Here is a 21,643-nt window from a genome sequence, read left to right on the forward strand (position 1 = left end):
GTCACCTGCCTCCCCATCCTTGGTTGCCATCATACTGTAAGATTCTCTGGTTCCAGTAAACATTTGTCTTGAGCCTAAGACACTGGCTCCATCCAATTGCTCATAATCAAATTGAAGAGAAGGGCAGAAGGACTAAAGTCTGCATCAGAGCCTCACGAAAGCCCAGGAAGAGAATGATCCAGGGCTGAAAGGGAGACTTTCTGGAGGACACGGGCTCAGGCTGAGTCTTGGAGGCTGGACAGAGCGGGCGATGTCGGGGAGGACGCAGCCGGTCCGTGCTGAGCGTGCGGGTTACTCTGCGTGGACTCACCGTGCTTGATACGGGACGCAGCGCCCAGTGGAATGGGGGTTCGGAATCAGTGGGTCAGGAATTACTGAGAAAACTTGGCTCCTTTAAACGATACTCTAAGTTTGACTGATTCTCCCCGAGTGGTCTGGAGGCTCTTATTCAGGGGATAAATTGACTGATTATAATAGTTTTCTAGGGATACCATCTCATTTCTTTTTAAGTGTCATAGAGTTCTCTTCAAATTATTTACTTTCTGGGGAAAATATCAAATGGATGTTCTACTGCTCTTTCTTCCCCCAGATGGAAAAAAAAATGTGCTTTAATGTTCATACACTTGCTCTGATACATTTTAGTGGTTTAATACCTTGACGTATTATGACAGTGCACCTTCCAGAACACTGACGCTCCTGGTTGAATATCCTAAAACCACAGTGGCTGAAAATTTCTAGAAAAGGGAAATTCTCTGTATTTCCGTTCTGGTTCTAGTAGAACTGAACTGACTCTTCCTTGCTTCTGACATAAAATGAGGTAACAGGGATCTTGGACAAATTAAATTCTCTCAGCCTCAGTCTGCTCATCTGTAAAGGTTACATATTCGGGATCTGTTGTCATGGGGATGGAAGATAAAGCCCAGAAAGGGAAGGACAGAGGAAAGTGCTCAGCAAGGGCAGCTACTACGGTGTTGGCCACGTAGAACCACCCCTGCGTCCGCCGTGAGTGAGTAGAAGTAATACAAGCTCACAGAAACCGTGGACTGGGCGGAGCCCCTCATCGGGACCCAGTCACCACACGTATGTTTAGGAGGTCTCTCTGTCTGAGGTTCTCCTGGGAGTGCGTGCGCACACAGCCACGACCGGGCGGCATGGGGTCTGCACTTTATACTTTATTCCTTACCTAAGCTGCAGACAACCTTGCCGGGTACATGGCATTTGGATTTCCATTTCCCAGATGAGAAAACATGTTCACCTGGGTTTAAACATCTTCCTAAGGTCAGCCAGGACGAGGTGGTAGAACTGGGACATCGGTCCTCGCCAGTTGTTGGTTATAATGATTCTTTCCCTCTTTCCCTGACCCTGTACTGAGCTCAGTCTGATTTCTCATGGCTGGATCTGATTTTATTCCTCCTTGCCCGTTGCAAATGTAAGTGAGAGAACCATTTATCGTTTCAGCAAGAATTTCCTCTTAATAGGATCAGTTCCAAGTTTTCTAAAGAAATAAAAATAAATGAAATACATCTGGCAGCAGGAGAAATTTTAGACCGTACTCCCACTCCATGGCGCGAATTGTTTGAAGGGCTGTTAGCTGATGGGGTTGAGACCGAGTAAGAGGAAATTAATTGCAATTATCTCTCAATTCCTTACAGGATGGAAAACAGTGAAGCCATTTTTGGGAAAGAGGCCTGATATTTGCTTACTCATCTAATGAGACATTTCCTCGGTACACAGGAAGTTCAGAAGGGACTGGAGCATTGCAGAGCCCCCACGTTTCTGCCTTACAGAACTGAGGAAGCTGAGTGACAGGAAATGAAGCCTTCCCTCCGGCGGATCAGCCCTCTGGCAGAGCACCCAAGTTTTGCATCCTAAATAGTAAAACTTTGCATGGGAAATTTTTCTTCTCTGTTTCAGCTGAGTAACAGTGATGTTCGAAGCCCTTCTCAGCACTGACCAGCCATCTGGAGAGAGGGAGGGGACGCTGCCCCTCTGTTAGCACATGATTTGCAGTCACACGGCCAGGACAGCAGGTGCCGCTGCCGGCCGAGAGACCCAGACGCAACCTGCTCACACCAGAAGTGTTCTCTCGTGCTTGAACGCCGATGGAAAAAAGTCCTTGAATAAATATGATAAAGATGTCTATTTATACAAAGTTTTCTTGGAAATAGCTAACAGTTAGTTGATGAGCACTTACTAAGTCCAAACACTGTATTATTTTGGACATGAATCACTGCATTTGATCTTCCGGAAATCCTAGGATGTAGAAGCAGGTTGGCAGTGTCCTCAGTCTCAGAGACGGTCCACGGAAGACCTGGGGTTGCCGTCCAGAGCAGTGGGTTCCCTCCAGACAGCTGGGATGGCTAGCTAACGGCCCAGGGCAAGTTCTGGTGGAACGTTTGAGGATTTCCTACCCCTGGGATCTGAGCAACCCACATCTCCATGGAGGGAGATACATGCATGGGGGGGAAAGAGGGGACAGACACATTTATAATCCCCTGAAAATACTTATCCCTTGTCCACATGATTGATTCCCCTTGCAATGGCCCCACCATAAATCCAACACATGGATTTAATAGAAATAAATGATCCTTACTGTTTTGAGAATAGTAAATATAAGTTAAAGAAATAGATTTAGAAATACACATGAAAACTTCCAGGCACCCTGATACCAGACTTATTCTCACATGTTAGTATGGGAGTCAAGATGGGATTTGTAGGGGCGCCTGGGTGGCTCAGTCGTTAAGCGTCTGCCTTCGGCTCAGGTCATGATCCCAGGGTCCTGGGATCGAGTCCCACATCGGGCTCCCTGCTCGGCAGGAAGCCTGCTTCTCCCTCTCCCACTCCCCCTGCTTGTGTTCCCTCTCTCGCTGTGTCTCTCTCTGTCAAATAAATAAAATCTTTAAAAAAAAAAGATGGGATTTGTATTTTAAGGTATAAGATAGGCATTTAATATACATCTTGAACATACCCCCTATCCCTTAGAGGGGTCCTATGTCCATATGACATGGCCCCCCATGGGATTTTGAATGGGACGTTTATAGCAGAACAATAAATCACATTTATATTCCTGGTTAATTGAACACTTTTGAATTTTATAATTTAAAAATTAAGAATCAGCTGTCACCCTTCAGTAAATCAAAACTGCAGTACATAAACTATTTTAGGTAAATAAAATAATACTGAGACAGAATTTTTGAAAAACTGATATAAATCAGTGTTTTCACTCATTCATCAGTCTGCTCTTGTGACAAATATTTGTTGGTACCTATGATCTTGTGGGATAGAATTGTGTATTCCTAAATGGCTCATTATAGTTAGAATTAGAAGCTTGGAACTATAGTAAAGAAAGAATTTAAAATGATCATTTGGTCATGTTAATTTGCTGTCAGGAATTAAAATAAACAATTAAATCATTATACATATTCAAGAAAACCATTCAATTATTCAGCTGGATAGTTTGGGGATAGTAATTGTCTTAATTCTGTGTATATGAATACACAATTAGAATATACTCACCAGAGCTAATACTTACTAATTACAGGCATTGTTATCTATCATTTTCTATATGCATATCAGACAAACCTTAAATACAACTGAAAATTGAAAATTTAATTTAACAAGAGAATGCTACTGAATTCTCTGCCAACAGAGAAAGGTTTCTAAACAATCACGTAAAATTTATTTAAATGTAAGTATCAAGTAAGAATTTTGAAATAAAAATGAAATGAATATTTAACTTAGTATCTTAAGGTGTCTGAAGACCTATTTTTTTTTTTTTTAAACTGAGTTCAGGCATGAACATCCTTTTGGTTTTAGAAGCCTGTCATGGGGGCGCCTAGGTGGCTCAGTTGGTTAAGCAACTGCCTTCAGCTCGGGTCATGATCCTGGAGTCCCGGGATCGAGTCCCGCATTGGACTCCCCGCTCGGCGGGGAGTCTGCTTCTCCCTCTGACCCTCCTCCCTCTCATGCTCTCTGTCTTTCATTCTCTCTCTCTCAAATAAATAAATAAAATCTTTAAAAAAAAAAAAAAAAGAAGAAGCCTGTCATGGATGTCTGTTACTGTGTGTAAACCACGATGGAAATCCTTGGTGGCTGTTCGAGTGGCTTCCTAGATTAACACATACCTGTGTCTTCTAATCCAATTACCAAGTTAGTTTAGGTTTTGCTTGTGTCCCGGAGATCAGAGCAGTTGGGGAGAATCACCTCAAAAACCTGGGGTCCAGGGAAGGAGGCAGCTCAGCAAAGTGCCTTCCTTCTTGAGTGTATTTGGTGCCAACATACACCTTTGTGCCATCAAGAAAAGGTTAATTACACGATTTAAGATGGAAGAAGCCATGCATAGAATCCAGTTTGGGAAGGTTTCTGTAAAAATTGCATTAAATAAAAGTAGTGAGGCCCAAAGGAAATGGTCTCAGGTGGATTAGTTCTTCCTGCCTAGAGGTGAATAAACGGGGCTGGGAAGAGGCGTGCAAAAACAGTACTTGCCAGATATATGTGGGGTTGGGAAACCTTCAGAAGGAACTTCCCAGAGCCCTGGGGCTAAAGGGCTGTCAGCCGGGCACATCCTGGCCTCCCAATACTGCACGAGAAAGGCTGCCATGGCCAGCTGCACAGCCACCAGCCACATTTAAATGACCTAACTTCTGAAATACCTCAGTATCTAAACATCAATTAACAATCAGCCCCTGTGTAACACCAGCTGAGTTTCCAGTGCCCAACGGTCCCACACGGCTACTGGTCCCTGCGAGGAGAGCGCAGTTACAGAGCATCTGCATCACCGGACTGCCCTGGGCTGGAACATTCTCGCCCTGCACAGTCCCCTGAGTACGTATGCACCCATCTGTTCCACAGACGACATAGAGCAAACGAAGCTGATCATTAGGACTTGCCTTTAGGTCTTCAGAGTGTTGGGTTAACAAATCTATGGAGGGAGAATCTGGAGGAACACATTTGATTTGCCGTCTATTAGCTTGAATGAGATGAAACTAAGTGCTGGCCAATCTACGCCGTTCCATGAGATGTGGTCATCTCAAATGTGAACAAGGATACTTTACGTACATGCCTAGTGATCCATCCACACCAGGCGTTCTGGACCCCGTTTCTGAATGCGTTCCTTGCAAGGCATTCGCCAGCCAAAAAGGAAATATAAAATTAGCATTCCATTGTATAGAGCACAAATACGTAATCAAGATGAAGCATATTTCAAATGGCAAGCGTCACCGCTGTTTGAATGTAAGAGCCACGCTTAAATTCACGGTCCTCTGTTAATTAGAGCTTCACAGACCACAGCACGAAAGGAATTACAGCCGTCAAGTCCATGAACGCCTAAACGAGAGTCTGCATGTTGGAGAAACCAAACTTTGAAGGCGAAAGAGTCAACATAAAAGATGAAAGCCATTTTGACACTTTAATTCATGTTAGTCTTAAAACATAAGTGTAAATCAGAGAGGATGCAGACACCATATCCCACAGCCACGCACAGAACGCTTTCCCTGAAGTTACAGAAAACGAGGTGGGCCATCTAAGTTCTGGGGCAGTGAGGACGGGCTGGCAGCAACGACATCTACTTCAAATGTGTTAATTAGCAAGAAATTATAGTCCAACCAGCATTTAGCATCTTGTAGACGGTAAAACAAAGTGATGACAGCGTTTCACTTCTCCAGACGCTTCCTCGTGTTTTCCTTTTAAATATTTAAAACTCGCTTTACATAATAAGAACTTGGATTTTCCAGAGAAAACGTGTGTGTATTGGTTTGACCTGGAGCATTTAATGGTGAAGGGAATCTATATTAAAGTTGAACCAGAATTACATTTTTACTATCAAAATTTGGGGAGGGGGCGAGTTCTCAGACTTTGTTTTGTTTGACGGTGAAATCATGGATTTTCACATGAGTTTTCACACGTGGCAAACAGGGAATGTGCGGCCGGTGATCTGTGTAAGTTAACGTATCCGGAGTCGCGACTGTCTTTTTGTTCATGGAAAAGAAAAAGATCTTCCATGAAAAGTTAGTAAGTCAGTAAGGCAGATGCTACTTGCCAGGGTAAAAACAGTACTCACTCCTGACCTACTGACCCTACTGATGCTCGGAGTCCAACGATCGCATCCCAGACAGGGCCTACGTCTCCGCACGGTTCGGTAAGGAAGTTGCGAGGCCCCCACCCCCACGGTAGGGATGGCACTGCCATGACCTCAGGTGACTGTGCCGGGAAGTGTGGCCACCGATCCTGAAGCAGGAGCCAAGCGCCGACGCGAGCCTGCCGTGCGGGCCCCGCTGACAGCGGCCGGTCGGATGGCTGCTGGCGGTTGTGCGGAGAGGCTGGAGCCCCCCGGCCAAGGCTTCCCTGTGGCCCCGGTGTCGCTAGCCGAGCCGGAGCGAAGCGTGCGGCCAGAGAGCGGGGGGCGCCCTGGGAGCTGAGAGCGACGGTGGTGGTGGGCCGGGCTTGCAGCACCATCAGGAGCGGGGGGCCTCTGCAGGAGGATCCCTGCTCCTGACAAACTCACAGACAAGGAGCACGGACAGCGGCAGCGTGAGGTTGTCTGTGAGCTCCTGCTCTGTCCTCGTCAAAGACGCGTCTGCTCCAAATCCCCCGCCCTGCTGGTTCTGGTATCGGGGCAGCCCTCCGTCCGGTGCAGGGCAGCGCGTCCTTCAAGGGCCCGGGCGAAGGGCACGTGGAGGAAAACTGCCTGCTGAGTCATCAGGGAGCACGGCCCGGAGAGAAGAACACGCGAGGGAGGATGCACACGGGCCAAAGCGGGAGGCTACTGCGCTCTTCGGAAACTGCTCCCAGCACTCTGGCTTGCCGGCCAGCTCCCATTGCTGTCTTCCGACGTTACCCTTCATTAAAGAAGATGCTCCGACCCCGAGTCCTGGCCCCAGAGAAGCAGTGATGTCAGTCCCGGGGTGAACCCAGAGACGTTCTGCCGGGGACCCCAGGCAGGGTCGGTGCAGTGACAGGTGCGTCCCTGACATATGCCCATCCCTTGTGCCAGGTATCCTGAACATTACAGAAAAACCTGTTCTCCTGTCCCCGCCCCCCCAGCCCTGTGCCCTACCCAGGGTACGGGCGGCACACCAAACCCTGTCAATTATTAAAATAATATCATTACTGTGGGGGAGCCTGGGTGGCTCAGTCAGTGAAGCGTCTGCCTTCGGCCCAGGTCATGATCCCAGGGTCCTGGGATGGAGCCCCGCGTTGGGCTCTGTGCTCAGCGGGGAGTCTGCTTCTCCCTCTACCTCCCCAGCTCCCCCTGCTTGTGCTCTCGCGCTCAAATAAATAAAATCTTAAAAAAAATAAAATATACATTATGTTCTAAGGGGACAGACGTGATGGACTGAAGACAGACTCCAAGCACAGCTTCATTAAAGTGTCTGAAAAGCACCACCATGCGGATAAAACCCAGCCCAAGTTTCTGCCTAAACGTAGCCTGTGGTTTAATATTCCATTAGCACCAGGTGAGTGCTATTATTAAAAAAACAGAACAGAAGCACCAGCATCTCTAAATGCCACACCTGCCTGCTAATGAATGTAAGGCTAGAAACAAGACCAATTTGGTTCTCAACGGAAGAGGGGGAGCATTAGTAGGCATTTGGGGCTGGATGAAATGAGCCCCACTGGCGCTCTGGTCCTGTATGGAGGCCTCTTTGGAGAGGCCCCAGGCTCCACATCGGCCCCGAAACATGGCGCCAAACTCACTCAGAAGCTAACCACGCACGAAACAAGCTCTCCTGCAGCCAGTCAGGTATCTCTCCATGTTGCGCACCTCGCAGGGGAAGGCCACACTCCCGCCGGGGGCTGTGCCCGGGTTCGCAGCCAATAGGGACGACAGAACTCCCTGCTGGGGCCGCGGGAGGCCAGGACCCCACCTGCAGAGCGAGGCCTTGGCAGACCGTTTTCAGGAGGAACGGTGTCCCGCCTGCCACGCGTCAGGGCTCCTGCTGCCACCACCTGCTGGGGAAGCATCCCAGCTGGGGCCTCCGAGTCTGCACCCAGGGCTCCGCCGCTCTGCGGAGGCATGGGAGGCCTGAGCAGTGGCCGTGGCCGGGCAGCTGGGTGCCCTGATCCAGAGCTTGAGCCGGGCTGGGAGCTGCCGTTCTCACGGCACCGAGGCTTCTGACCCCTTGTGCCTTTTCTGGGACCAGTGACGTGGCCGCACTCATTTGGTTTGGCCTGAGGGACATGTCACGGGACCGTAATGGGCTTTAAGAGTCTCAGTCGCATGCTCGTGTCCTGGGCCCCTCTGATGGGATCGGAAAAAGATGAGATTGGATTGTTTACAAGGTCTGCCGACCGTCCTATCACAGAACGTGGACCTCGAGCTGAATGCTTGAGAAACTGAATGCCTTTCTTTGTTGGCACTGGTCCCCAGAGTACTCACCATGTGATCCCACAATTATGCTGAGTGCATACTCTCTTGTTCTGGATGCTGGAGACGTGCATTTGAAGAACCCGGGTGAGTTCCAACACCTGCACTTGCCCCAGCATTTCTGACTCAGGGACTTGGCTCCATGCTCTCCTCCAAAGCCAAGAAACGCAGCTGTAGACCCTCTGAGTATCTCTTGAAAAGCACACAGTACCTGCTCCTTGAGTGGCCCCACATGCCAAAGATATTCATCTTTTTTAGTAGCATTTGCCAGAAGTTACGTCTTTCAGAACCCCTCTCACAGAGACAATTAAATCCCGATCTGCACGAAGGCACATGTGGGAGAGGCTCCTCATCTTCACAGTTAAGATCTAAGATCCAAGCTCACGCTGCAAATATTCAGAAAAGAACGTTGGCTATTTTACGAATCATAGAACGTTCTGTAAGAACTTAACGTTATTCGAGAAGAGATTAAATGTTAACTAGCAAGTCTCGGTAGAGAAGTTTTGAACATGGTTATGATTTATTGATCTGCAGCCCCTCAATCTGTTTCACGTTCTGTTCCCTCTCACTGGACGAAGCACCTCTCTGGTATTTTACAGGTGTTAAGCACGATAGAGGTATTTGTGGATTGGATTCGGCTGATGGTGTGTGATTGATCAAAATGGAAGCAAATGAATGACCGACCATAAACCAGTACACGGATCAAGAGAACGCCAAGCTTCTGTTGCAGAAGGAGACAGTTTAAAGAACCAGAAATGAAGCTTCCCCCATTGCACCTGCGGGGCTGACTCTCCGGAGCCCAGAGCACCTGCAGTTCCTCCACCAGGGATGAGCTTTCTGATGCTTCAGCTAATGAATCTCTTCCTTCTTATGTATCCTGCTCATACTCACGATAACATCAATACGATCTGCCATTTCACTCTTCGTTATCTCTTTCCTCCTTGGCATCCGAAAAATAACACGGGGATCAACGGAGGGATAAATAGGACCCGTGATCAATCCACTGGGATTTTCCAGCCCTTCCATTCATTTCTTATGTTTAGAAAGTACAGCATCTTCATGGCTACGTTAGGGTGAAATAAAGCCCGTCCAATGACATATTTAAAGAGGAATGCTTTACACCTATGAATAATAGATGTTTTCTACATCCTGCATAAGGTTTTCCTTACCATGTGTTACTGCCACTTGTCTGTCATGTGGAAGTGTCAGCAGAGATACGAATCCCACAGTCCACGTCCCCAAACCCCAAACCAGCTCACTGTGATTGAGTGTGTGTGGGTGTGTGTAGCATTTTTGGTGTCTGAACAGTAGTTGAAAGATTAAGCTCTGAGCCATCAACCTCGTTCAACCCTTTCCTCCAAATCAGGACCATGAACAGCCAAACTCACTCCGTGTAGCCGAATCCTGCTCCTGAAGATATATAATAAATAGCTGGCACTCACTGAAAGTCTGAGTTTCGAGTAGCTCTGGTGTCTTCGTGAAGGCAGAAGAAAGGTAGTGGTGGAATTTTTTCTTCACTTACAGAAACATTTTTGAGACACGTGCGTTCCACTTTGGCCGTCTTGAATTTTAGAGAAAGGCAGTTTCCTTACCTATAGAGAATGAGAATTCAACTGTGAAGGGCTGTAGGCAATGATTCTGCCGTCAGCGGGCCACGGAGCGCCTCTTCTCGGAAGTGTGCACAGAGGCTGTCCGAGGCCCGGGTCAGGGCGCAGCCGCGGCACCTGGGGAGACTGCCCCACCACGTCCACAGTGCAGGTACATCTTTGCGGTATTACTTGCACGTCTTTTTCCTGCAGTCCTTCCCATCACAAGCCGGCTCTGGGGTTCCTCTTCTTGGAGGTTTTGTTGGGGGGAAGCCAACTCCAGGGTAACCTTGGCTGGACCTTTGTGACAGCCTGAACTCGACAGAGAGTGTGCCCGGGGTCCGGGTGGGGAGGGACGAGAACGGAGCCTGCAGAGGACGGGGGTCTGTGGGCCTCTGGGAGCTGCAGTCCTGGCGAGGCCTGCATAAGGCCAGGAGACTCGGGGGGCCCTCAGAAGGGACGTGGAGATCCCGGGCAGCTGGCGCCAGGTTTCCGGGGGACTTGCTGCCCCGTGGGGGTGCCAGTGTCACCTAGGCCTGGGCTCACCCAAAATGACTCCTGGTGAATCAGGCAGGAGGGTGAGGCGCTCAGAACCGGGGTGGAATTGATTGCAGAAAGTAAATTACTGTATTCTGTCTCGCAGGTCCGTGTTGTAGACGGTGGGCTCAGGTGTCCCGTGGAACGTCTGAAGAAGGCAGTGGGTGCTCAGGAACTGGGACTCCCCACAGAGACAAATCGAAAAGAAGAAAAGCCCAACTGGATAGTAGCCAAATGCAGGGGGAGTTTAAATATTGAATTTAAAATATAAGTCAGTGCAAACTGTTCAAGTAAATGGATCTAAATATTTTATAGACTGTAGATTCTCAAGTCAATTATTCATGCGTCCAGCAAATATTAATGGGGTCCTGTACCCGGTCGGGGTAGATGAGGTGATCGGAGAACCTAATTCATCTGGCGTGTACCCCTGAGCACCTCGAGCATGGTCGTGACCTTCGGTCAGTCCTACGAAGTATATTAACTCGAGATAAATGATGTCCTATCACTGCGGGTTTGTGACTGTTTTGGGTGGGACGTCCCAGCCTGTCAGCCCCGGTCATGGGGTGTGTGGTTTCCAGCTGGTTTCACTGGAGCTGGTGGGTTCAGACCGGTCAGGTAGCTGGAGATGCCTCTGTGACCAGTGCCCCACGAAGGATGGCCACCATGACCACGCAAGCCCTGGGCTTCCCGATACCACATCCTTGCTGCCACACGGCTGGTGATCTGAGACCCGGGGACGAGGCATGTTCTGTGGGACCAGCGGTGTCGGGGGTGGTGGGGGGAACCCACCCTGAGACCCCTTTGGAGACATACCGTTACTCGCTGTTGAGTGTGTCCAGCCATGAGTAAAGCTAGTCCAGGAGCACAACCTGTGTGCGTCCTACAAGTCCTTCCAGCCATGGGACATGCAAAGTGATTCACGTGTGACGAACTCAAGCCCCTTCTAAGTGCGGATGCTGCTCTGGATGTTCCTGATCGCATGTCTGACCTTCCTAACAGGGGCCTGTTGTCAGGACTCTCACACCTCGGTAGAGGAAGACAACACACAGTAAAAAGTAAAACAACTTCTGATATCAATTATCTATGAGAAAACCCAATGGTATCAATATAGAACGCTGCACATATCTGACCTCGTTGCTAGAGGCAGAGAAATCTCACTATGAGGCCTGCTGGCGGGGAGCGTGTGTTCCCAACCCTTTCCATGCGCTATGACCCCTCAGCGGTTTGGCGGAGCCTACAGCCTCCTCCTCAAAATAATGTTTTAACCACGAAAAATAAAATGCAGATGATTAAAGAACTTACGTTGAACTACGGTTATCAGAATGTTAAACGTCTTGGTGACACAGATGTGAGTAGTAACGTGGCGAACAATGAGATCCGACAGCAGGACTAACAACCACTGTTATTTCCAAGCCTGATGCACTTAAGGGATGTTTTGGAATAGGGTCAAGAACCGAGCAGCCGCCGCTCTCTTGAGTTCAATACTCAGTGAGGTCGCAGACGCCACCATCGTGAATGCGCCCTGCTGCCCGCATCCGTAACCGAAGGAATTCTTAGTCGGAAGTTAGTCAAAATACTCACCGTGTGACCCACTGGCATTCATGCAGCCCCGACTGTTGCCTATATTAGGGACCCCTGGACTCCAGGTGGGGACCAGCTCCAGAGCAGGTGACCTCTGCCGAGAGCGTGTCTGCTCTCCTTAGGACAGCTTCCTGCAGGGCGTGAGCCGCAGACACTCCTGGGAGAGCGTGGACGCCTTGGCCCAGAGCCACACGCTCCAACCCTGCAGACCTCCGTGGCCCTGACGGCTCAAGCTGGGATGAGCCCCAGCCCGCAGGCCCTGTGACTGCTGAGTCTCGGGTTCCCCACAGCTACCGCTCACCGCTGCGCCGCCTCTGAAGTCTGACCTCTCCCTCCCCTCTCTGTGGGCTTTTCGGGCGCTCACCGTGTCTCTGCTGTACTAAAAGAGTTCCCAGACCTTCGTCTGCCTTCCGGCTCCTTTCACTCCGACAGGCCTGGTGGACCTGTCCCCCTCCTGTGGCATGTGGTCCTGGCGGCCGGGACCCACTCTCAGGCCCTGGTGGGCGCAGTCAGGCTGGATTTCCCTTTCTGAGGTCCGCAGCCTGGGGGAGGGTGTGGGCTCTGGGAGGTAAGAAGTTTGCTGCCTGGGGCTGAGGTTCGGCCATGTCTCCCCACGGGGAAGTTACCAGGCAGCAAAATGCTGATTTCCCAATTTGAAGAGTCAGGCAGGACGAATTCTCTCCTACCCATGGGAGGGTCAGCTTTCTGTTCTATTCAGCCCCTCGACTGACCAGACGTGGCCCACCCAGATGAGGGAGGGCATTCTGCTTTCTCTGTCCTACTGATTCAAACGTTCACTCAGCAGGAAGAAACCAAACCCTTGCAGAAACACCCAGGAGAGTGTTTGACTAAACATCTGGCCCAGTCACGCTGACACATGAAGTCAACCATTCCAGGAGAGATTTTCCAACATTCCTCAGAATGACAATGCTTTCGTTCTCCACCGTACAGCCACTCGCAATACAACAGGAAGGACGTGCGTGTAGCAAGAAGTCTGATTCTCTTCCACTCGCGTGCCATGCTTCAAAGGATAATTTTCTTAAAAGGCTAATTCTCCAGAATCTAGGAATTCCTAACTAGAAACCATTTTTGTATAAGTCCAAAATTGTCGTATTAAATTGTCTCAGGTGTTTCTTGGAACCCAGAAGCAAAGAATGAAAATCTGAAGTTACAAAAGTAACAAACGAATTATAATTTCTAAGTGCATTTTAAAGATGGTGTATGTGAAATGATTAAGTCTAGATAACCAATAAACTGAAATGCATACACAGGACTTTATGGTCACATTCCTCTCGTTTCCAATGTGAGTTTTTTTTTTTTTTTTTAAGATTTTCATTTATTTATTTGAGAGAGAGAAGGAGAGAGAACAAGTGGGAGGAGGGGCAGAGGGAGAGGGAGAAGCAGGCTCCCTGCGGAGCAGGGAACCCAACGCGGGCCTCGATCCCAGGACCCTGGGATCATGACCTGAACTGAGGGCAGATGCTTCACTGACTGAGCCACCCAGGTGCCTCAGGACTAATGAATCTATGTTGGCACCTAAACTGATCAGAAAAAGAAGGAATCACAAAAGGCTTTTTGGAAGAAATGATTTCTTAGTTGCATCTCAAGGCATAGCCAGGAATCACATACAGAAACCCAGGGAAGGGGCGCCTGGGTGGCTCAGTCGTTAAGCGTCTGCCTTCGGCTCAGGTCATGATCCCAGGGTCCTGGGATCGAGCCCCGCATCGGGCTCCCTGCTCAGCAGGAAGCCTGCTTCTCCCTCTTGCACCCCCCCTGCTTGTGTTCCCTCTCTCGCTGTGTCTCTCTCTTCAAATAAATAAATAAAATCTTAAAAAAAAAAAAAAAAGAAAGAAAAGAAACCCAGGGAAGCGGGTTCTGGGCTGGGCAGGGCATATGCAAAAGCAGTGAGAGGGTCTCAGGGGAGTGGGCACCAGTCGGGGCTCTCAGGGCAGCTGGGGGGCCAGCCTGGGTCAGGTCATCCAGGGTTATCATCCCTGCAGGGACGGAGCCTTTGCTCCCTGCTAACAGGAAACCGAGAGAGGCTGCCAGGAGGGCATGTTGGGGCTGGGCTATATTTTTTATTATATTTAACTCCATCCTATGTATTTGGGGGGCTATATTTTTAGCAAGAACATCAGAGGAGTGTGGAGGGTGGGGTGGAGAGAGGATGGGAAGTGCCGTGGGGGGCCCGTCAGAAGGCTGAGCAGAGGTCCAGGGGGCATGCCACCAGCGTGCAGTGGGCGAGCCGTGGAGGGCGTGGGAGGCGGGGTCCACGGTTGGGGTGCGTCTGTGGTACCTCGAGGTCTGCTGGAATGATTCACTGATTTGTTTACTCACTGGTTATTTAGATCACAGGGGGATAAGTGACCAGCGACAATCGTTAGCTGTTCCACGAAGACGGGACAGAATTTCCTGTGTGGATCTCCGACCCAACCGCCACGCACCTGCGTCCTCTAGAGTCGTGCCCGTATCTCAGGTAGGAGATGGAGGGATAGGGCCAGCTGCAGACAGTCGTGAAGTGTGAGAATCCTGGACTGTGAGTCTGGGGTCTGTGGTCTCATCTCTGTCCTACCGGGACTCAGCCCTTTGACAAGTTCAGTGATGGAGCAGACATGGAGCCCCCGACTGCGGGTCACTTACTCTGCGGTCCCACCCCACGTAAGTGCATGGGGGCATGTTTCTGAGGGAGGGGCGGGGATCACTCGAACACAGGTGCCTTTGGAGGAGAGAGCATGTGGCAGTCTTGGGGCTCGTCCACGGCCTGCCCGGTAAATGTAGGGCCCCTCCTCCGTGTTCAGGTAACTGCAGTTTCGCTCCCCGGTCCTGAGGGCTGAGGCTGTCTTTCGCTTGTTTACCCGGAAGGTCGAGGTCACATGTGGATAAAGTGATAGATGATTCTTTGATTGTCGTCCAAGGAAATCAGGCAATTCCTATCACACAGATGACACCCCACCTTTTTGATGTCCAGCCTGTGTATCTTGACTTCTTCTGAAACTCAGGTTCATCTGAAACTCAAAGGGGGAGGGAGAAGCAGACTCTCCCATGAGATGTCCACACGCAAAGCAGAAGCCCCACGTAAGACTCTGCAGAGACACTGTCTGACCTCCAAAGGCCTTAGTGACCGCCTCAGTCAGCCTGGTAAAGGGGGCGAACGTCCTTGTGGTCGGCGCTTGCCCCTAAATGTCAGATGCCACAGATTGCTGTGGCCATGCGGTCAGAGATGTGCCTTTGGCAGGAAGTCTGATCCTGGGGGAGTGGGGAGGAGAGAGAACCCATGTCACCTTGCCACAGCTGGGGGCTTCTCACGAGACCCCCTGTCTGGTTTGGGGTTTGGTTTCCCATCAGCTGGAGGAGTTTGGGTTCATGACAAGGATTAGTTTCACGTGCCCAGGGTACTGTCTGACCGAGAAGACATCGACATCTACTCCGGGCTTGGTGTCCGAGAAGACCTCATCCACCCATCCCTTCCCCCAGGCCCTCAGCCAGTATTTACTACAATATTTGCAGGATTTACTGTCACTACATAACGATCCTCTGACAGTAGACAGAAGAATGCCCATAGCCCCAGATGTGCACGTTCTCATCTCTGGGCCCTGTGTCACCTTCCTTGGCGGAAGGCACTTTGCAAGTGTGATTAGGTTCAGGATCCAGACACGGGAGCCATCCCGGGGTTGAGTGGGAGCCCAATGTCATCCTGGAGTCAGAGAAGGGGGCGCGGGGATGGAAGCGGACCGAGTTGTGGCCGGGGGCTAAGGAGGGCAGTCGAACCCTAGAGGCCCAATGCGCTCCTGGAAACTGGAATTATGATGTACGCCCGAGGGACAAGTTACTATTGAACTATAAACAACCAAATAAAAATAAATTTATGGCTGTTTCCACTGTCATGCTTTGCATGGATTTTCCCTTTGCTTTAATGACTTCTAGAATCAGTTGTGACATTTGTTGAAAAAACTTTTGACCCAGAGAAAAATCATTATAATCTAATTTTATAGCATTTTCCTCCACGGTATCAATAACATTCTCTCCCTAGAAAGATCGGGTGAAATGCATATTTAGATAAGTAAATCTCTCTGATAAATCATTTCACAGACAAGAAAGAACCCATGTGTGAAATGAAAGAGGTTTTCAAAACCAGTTCATTTAAGGAGAGGACACTAATCAATATGCAGTGTTTCTCATAATGAAAGACACAGTGCAGGGCAGACGTCTGTGGCTGGGGGTCGCCTGCCGAGCGTGCGTGCGAGCCCCATGTGAGTTCCCCAGAGAGCTGAGCAGAAGACTGTTCCCGGCCGAATCTCCACGTGCCCTTCAGGGTCAAATGCAGCTGACCTCCAGTCCCCCGCAAACAAGCAACACATACTGGCGCCATCAATTTGTCGGTGTTTAAAACAGAATGCCTACGACATATTTTAGCATTCTTAATAGACCTTTCATGCCTCTATTGGATATTTCATTATTACTAGACGCATATTAAAATGACATGTTTGCATTTGTTCAAGGGGCGACAACCTAATTACACCAACTTCTACTTTGCAAGCATGCAAAAAGGAACATATTTAAATAAATCTTAGGCTTCCAAATAATCGCTGTGAATAAATTTGAAAATAGTTTTTTTTTGGAATTATTTTCAAGAGATAGTTGTAGAACCTTTAAAGAAAATCAATTTGTCAAAATAATCTCTCTTCACACACACCCAACCACGGGGGATAGCTATTGGAAGTTAACGTTGGTATAGGATCTTCTAAATATGTTAATACAGAATGATTGACGGCCCATTCTGACTCACTGACAGGAAGCCCTGAGTCAAATTGGAAGGTCAGTGGGCATTTACATGCTGTGTAGTTGGATAGTTTCTCCCCCCTACATTTGTTTTTCTGTGTTTTTCCAGATAGGGACTTTTCATTTCTTAGGTATTTTTTTCAATCTGATTAAATGGACAATTGTTGCATACCCTCTCAATTCTACGGAGGAGAGAAAGATGATAAATACATGCAATGCTTGCAGTAAAGCAGGAAACGGAAGAATGAGTGAGTCCTCTGCACTCCCCTTTCTTCAAAGTGGTATTTTGTGCTAGAAATCTCCCCTAGCGGTTTTTGTTTCTTCTCTTAACCCAATTCTCAGACCCTTCCCTGACCCTGGCATGCCCCACATGCCCTCAGCCTTGGGGGCAATGTTGACTTTGTAACCAGGCCAAGATCCAGGAGAAACGCTGAATAAAAGCATGTTTTATGATTTATCAGGTGCATACATTTTGGGAACACAACAATGTACTTGGGAAAATGATATGTACATAAATTAGAATTTTAGTCTGAGTTCTGCACTGGTTCTCACATTATCTCTATGAAAACAGTTTTATTTTTATTTTCCCCATAATGACAGCTCTAAACATAATAAAGTCATCTTCTACCAGGTAATTATTATTTCAAAGCATTTCTGAAGACCATGAAAGTGCTTAATTGTCACTTGCTCATAAGAGACGTTCAACAAATATTGGTAAAGATATCAGCAACGATCTCTGAAAGTGTGTTTTTTAAAATGCAACAGTTGTAAAGCTCACTACTTCCCTAAGTTTGTAACTTGGTCATTTTCCACAAAGGGCAGAGCGGGAGAGGTGGTCCCTGACTCCGCCGAGGGGAGCCAGGGACCTTCTGAGATCCAGGACACGTAGGCCGAGGGCCAGGGGCTCAGCCCCGCCACCCACAAAGCCCGCCATATTGCACCTCGGTCACAGTCACAGTCCTGCTGATGTCCACGGACCACGTCCGTGGCGCCGTCCCCTGCGTTGCCACCGAGCTGTGCTGTGGGAACACAGCACCCCACGGTCCAGCCCACTTCTTCCGAACACCCAAGGCTTCACGGTCAAGTCGTGTCACCAACCCCCCACTTGGGTGCCACAGAGCCTCACAAAAAGATCGCCGAGGACCACACGCCCTCCGAAAACTAATCCCTAGGCTTACTGGATAAATCATTCACAGCTACTGCTTCTTCTGAACACCGAGAGCCAGGAAGTGAACAAGCCTGCGATCTTGGAGGGCTGGAGGCATGGAACGAGGCCTGAACACAGTTCATCCTCTCCCATCTCCAGGCTCTCCCACCACACGCCCTCCTCCCAAAGTGCCCGACAGCAGGCTTCCTGCTGCTGATGGGGCGGAGAGACCCCCTTCCTGCGCTCCCCGCCCCACCTCCACTCCGGTCCCATGCTTGTTCGCCCGACAACATCCTCGCTCTTTTCTCGGACGGGTCCCTTCCTTGCTCCGATGTGCCGGCAGCTTCCCCATCTGCCAGGAGTCAGAGGACCTCGCTCCTCAACACAGCTGCTCTCTGAGTTTCTCTGCTTGGCCTTTGTACAGAGACCAGAGAGCGTTTATGGCTTGCTGTGTTTTATGGCTTCTCCAGGCCATGCATATTCATTGTGTTACATAAACAACAGAGTAGAGCCTTCCCACACCGATATTTGGTTTAGGTGGTAAATTTTCAAAGGGGTGGATATGGTTTTCCATAAGAATGCAAGCAAACTGTGACACTGAATCTGCAGAGCCCAAGGATGATTAGTGAATCTACAAGAACGATGGATTTGCTCTGAGCAATGAATCATGTTTACGGATCTGTCGGCAGGCAGCAGACGCTCACACTGGACGCAGCGAGGAGGGAGCCCGGGAGTCAGGGCACGACGCTCAGGTTTGACAGAGATCTAGTGAACTTCGGTATTTAAAGCACAGTCACTGTCCAAATGTCACGCTTAAACTTGTTTCCTATAGAAAACTTTACAGAAGTTATACTTGATTCTTTTCAAGAATCTTGACACTAAGAGATCTCATCCTGAGAAAAAGAAAGGTTAGCTATAAAAGCAATGTTTCAGAACCCCACTGCAACATGACAATGTGTCAAGTGCAATTTGGCCAAGGTGCCAAATGTTTGGAGAGTGTATTTCACCTGCGATGAAGGAGCGTGCGCTCCTCTGGGAGGAGGACCCCGCGCTTGCCTGTGGGTTCCTCGCTAGGAAGGTCAGAAAGGGCGCCTTTACCTGCTGTGGATCGGATGGTTGAGGTGGTGTTGGAGGGCGCCATGGCCGGAATACACTCGTCGTCCTGCGAGTAGCCGGCTTGGATAGCTCTAAGGTAACTGTGGCTCCTCGTTCGGAAGCATCCGGGGAGGTCCAGGGCGTCCATGGCCTGGGATTCGACCTCGCTAAAGACCGACTCACACACCGACTCGAACTGCCCGTTCATCTCCGCCTCGCTCATCTGGAACAACAACGCACAGCCGGTGGTGAGACCCGGCCAGGGCGACCGCAGCCATGTCACCAAAGAACAAGCGAGAACAAAATTCAGCCCCACCCTCACACATGGTCTGTCTTTCTGGCGGCGTTTGTGTGAGATCGGCCTTGGGGATCGGTTAGCCTTAGGGAGGGTCTTCCCGGGCTATTGTTTCCAAACACTAAGACAAATCGTCAATCCCAAGATGCTCCTGAGATTCTGTGGAGCCCACGGAAAGCCTGACGGGGTGGGGGCCGTGACCACAAGGTTTAGCAGACGCCGTGTGTGGACGAGCTCGGCGTCCAGACACCAGTCCCCGCCCCGGGTGTTCCCGGCGCCTCTGTTACCTCTCCAGGCTGCTTACAGCGGCCGGCTCGAGATGTGGAGGCCACACACACGAACACATGTTCGGTCTGCTTCTGTGTGTCGTCGTGGAAACCCACCACACATCTGGCCGGCGGGGTTTCTGTCCATGCCGACAGGCTGCACCCCGTACATCCCAGTTCTAGTGCCGTCCCGCCCGGGACAGGAGCAGACTCGCCTCCTTTGATCATTTAGCAGGGAAAGGAACTATTCGCAAGCCTGCAATTTAATTTCCAGGTATAGAGTCACCCTGGGAACCTGAAAGCTCCAAATGCATTACAATAAATCTCAAGGCTTCGGGCAGGAGCGGGATCACGAGCACACATGGGAGTGACTGTCGGGTCGGCTGGAGGGCCTTTGTGTGGGGTCGGTGACACTGGCCAGGGACACACTTTACCTGAGGCTTCCGGGGGTGATACTCATGCATTTCCCATGAGCCGAATCTAGAGGTTTTAAAAGGGAATCCAGGGAAGTGAAATGCAGTACTAAAGTGACATTGGAGAGAACGGGGTGGGAGGAGAGACGAGAATTCTAGGAATGAGAAGTTGAAACTGCTCAGCTGCTCACCGGCCTGAGGACCGGAGGCTCACGGGGTCATAGGCAGAGGTCATATGTTAGGCTGCATGGGACGTTGATGAAGGAGCCCTCCCCTACTACTCCCACAGATTGGGTGTGCCCCTTGGTGAACCCTGTGTGGGTTAACAGCTGCGATATATGGGACACTTGCTGGTGAAGCTGATGGGCAAGGGCCGAGGCTCACGCGAGGCTGTGAGGGTGAGCACGGGCTCCGCACGCAGGAAGGAGGCGCAGGGCGGAGGGAGCAGCTCCTGTGGTCTCCACCGTTCCTCTAGATCGTCCCCGGTCCCAGCCCTCCTGCCCCGGGCTTTGGGAGGAGCCCAGGCAGACCCTGAGAAAACTGTCCCACTTGCCGGGTGGCTTCTCCCGCGAAGCCCACCCCACCGCAGTGGAGCCCGGCAGCATCTCGTCCCCGTCACATTCCTGCACCGGCCGCATCCACATCCAAATGTGTCACCCACAGCTTCCTGCACACCCCGGGGGACGCTGACCGACAGATGCAAACAAGTGTGGTTTGAAACACCAGATTTGCCGTTTTCCTCTGATCGTTCACAGAGTAAAAGCAGGTGAAAGAATCCGATCTCCCCTCTGACAGGAAAACAAACATGATTTTTCCTTACGTCTCTAATTGCAGTCCTGAATGCGGCCGTCTCTCGCGTCACCCGGAGTTCCGAACACGCTAGAATAATGGCTCCTTTCACCCGGCGAATCTGAGCACGCCGATGCCGGCCTCTGGTGGTAGAGATGCTGGAAGACCGTGCCCAGGGCCACAAAGACCCTCAGCGTAAGGGGGAGAATCTCTGGGTAGTGCCAGCAGAAAGGACCAGAGGGAAATTACGGATGAGAGGGTCCGTCTGAATGGCTCACGGGTTCATGAAGTTGGACAGGGACGGACAACCCACGGCTCTCCCACCAGGACAGCCCCAGCTCCCCGGAGAGTGGAGCACATCACAAGCACAAATACTGGTCTGAAACACTGCATTTTCGATGACAAACTTCTTTCGCTCCAAGTATTCCCTCATGGGGAATTCTATCAAAAAGCCTCAGATCATTTCATGTCATTTATGTCAAAGATCCACGTTAGACAGCCTGAAAAGGCCAAAATGTGAGCGATGTGGATCGCATCTGGTTGCAAGATTTAGTGAAAATCCTTGCTCAAATCGACCATGGGTGCAGGAACTCGCTCCTTGAAGGAGAAAACCATTCTCCAAGCAAAAGACTAAAATTTCAGTAAGGATACCTGGCTGGCACTCACGCTACACAAACACATCCGTGGGGTTCTAGAAAGGAAGGTGCCTTGTTTCTCCCAAGCAAATAGTAAGTAGTTGAGAAGAATCTCAAATTTTGGTCCAGAGAGGAACCAAAATGACCTGCTCTCT

The 21,643-nt window shown here is 50.0% G+C and overlaps 1 protein-coding gene across 1 annotated transcript in view; it reads right to left on the reverse strand.

Annotated features, from left to right (window-relative positions):
* DLGAP2 (DLG associated protein 2) overlaps positions 1-21,643 on the reverse strand; it is a 184,299-nt gene that overhangs the window by 42,379 nt on the left and 120,277 nt on the right. The window contains exon 6 of the mRNA XM_045879507.2: positions 19,094-19,313. Within this exon, the coding sequence (XP_045735463.1) occupies positions 19,094-19,313 (220 nt within the window). The remainder of the gene's footprint in view (positions 1-19,093; positions 19,314-21,643) is intronic.

This window comes from Mirounga angustirostris, unplaced genomic scaffold (assembly GCF_029215605.1).
Source record: "Mirounga angustirostris isolate CCGP_5_RB_7025 unplaced genomic scaffold, mMirAng1.0.hap1 SCAF_2, whole genome shotgun sequence".
NCBI classification, from domain to species: domain Eukaryota; kingdom Metazoa; phylum Chordata; class Mammalia; order Carnivora; family Phocidae; genus Mirounga; species Mirounga angustirostris.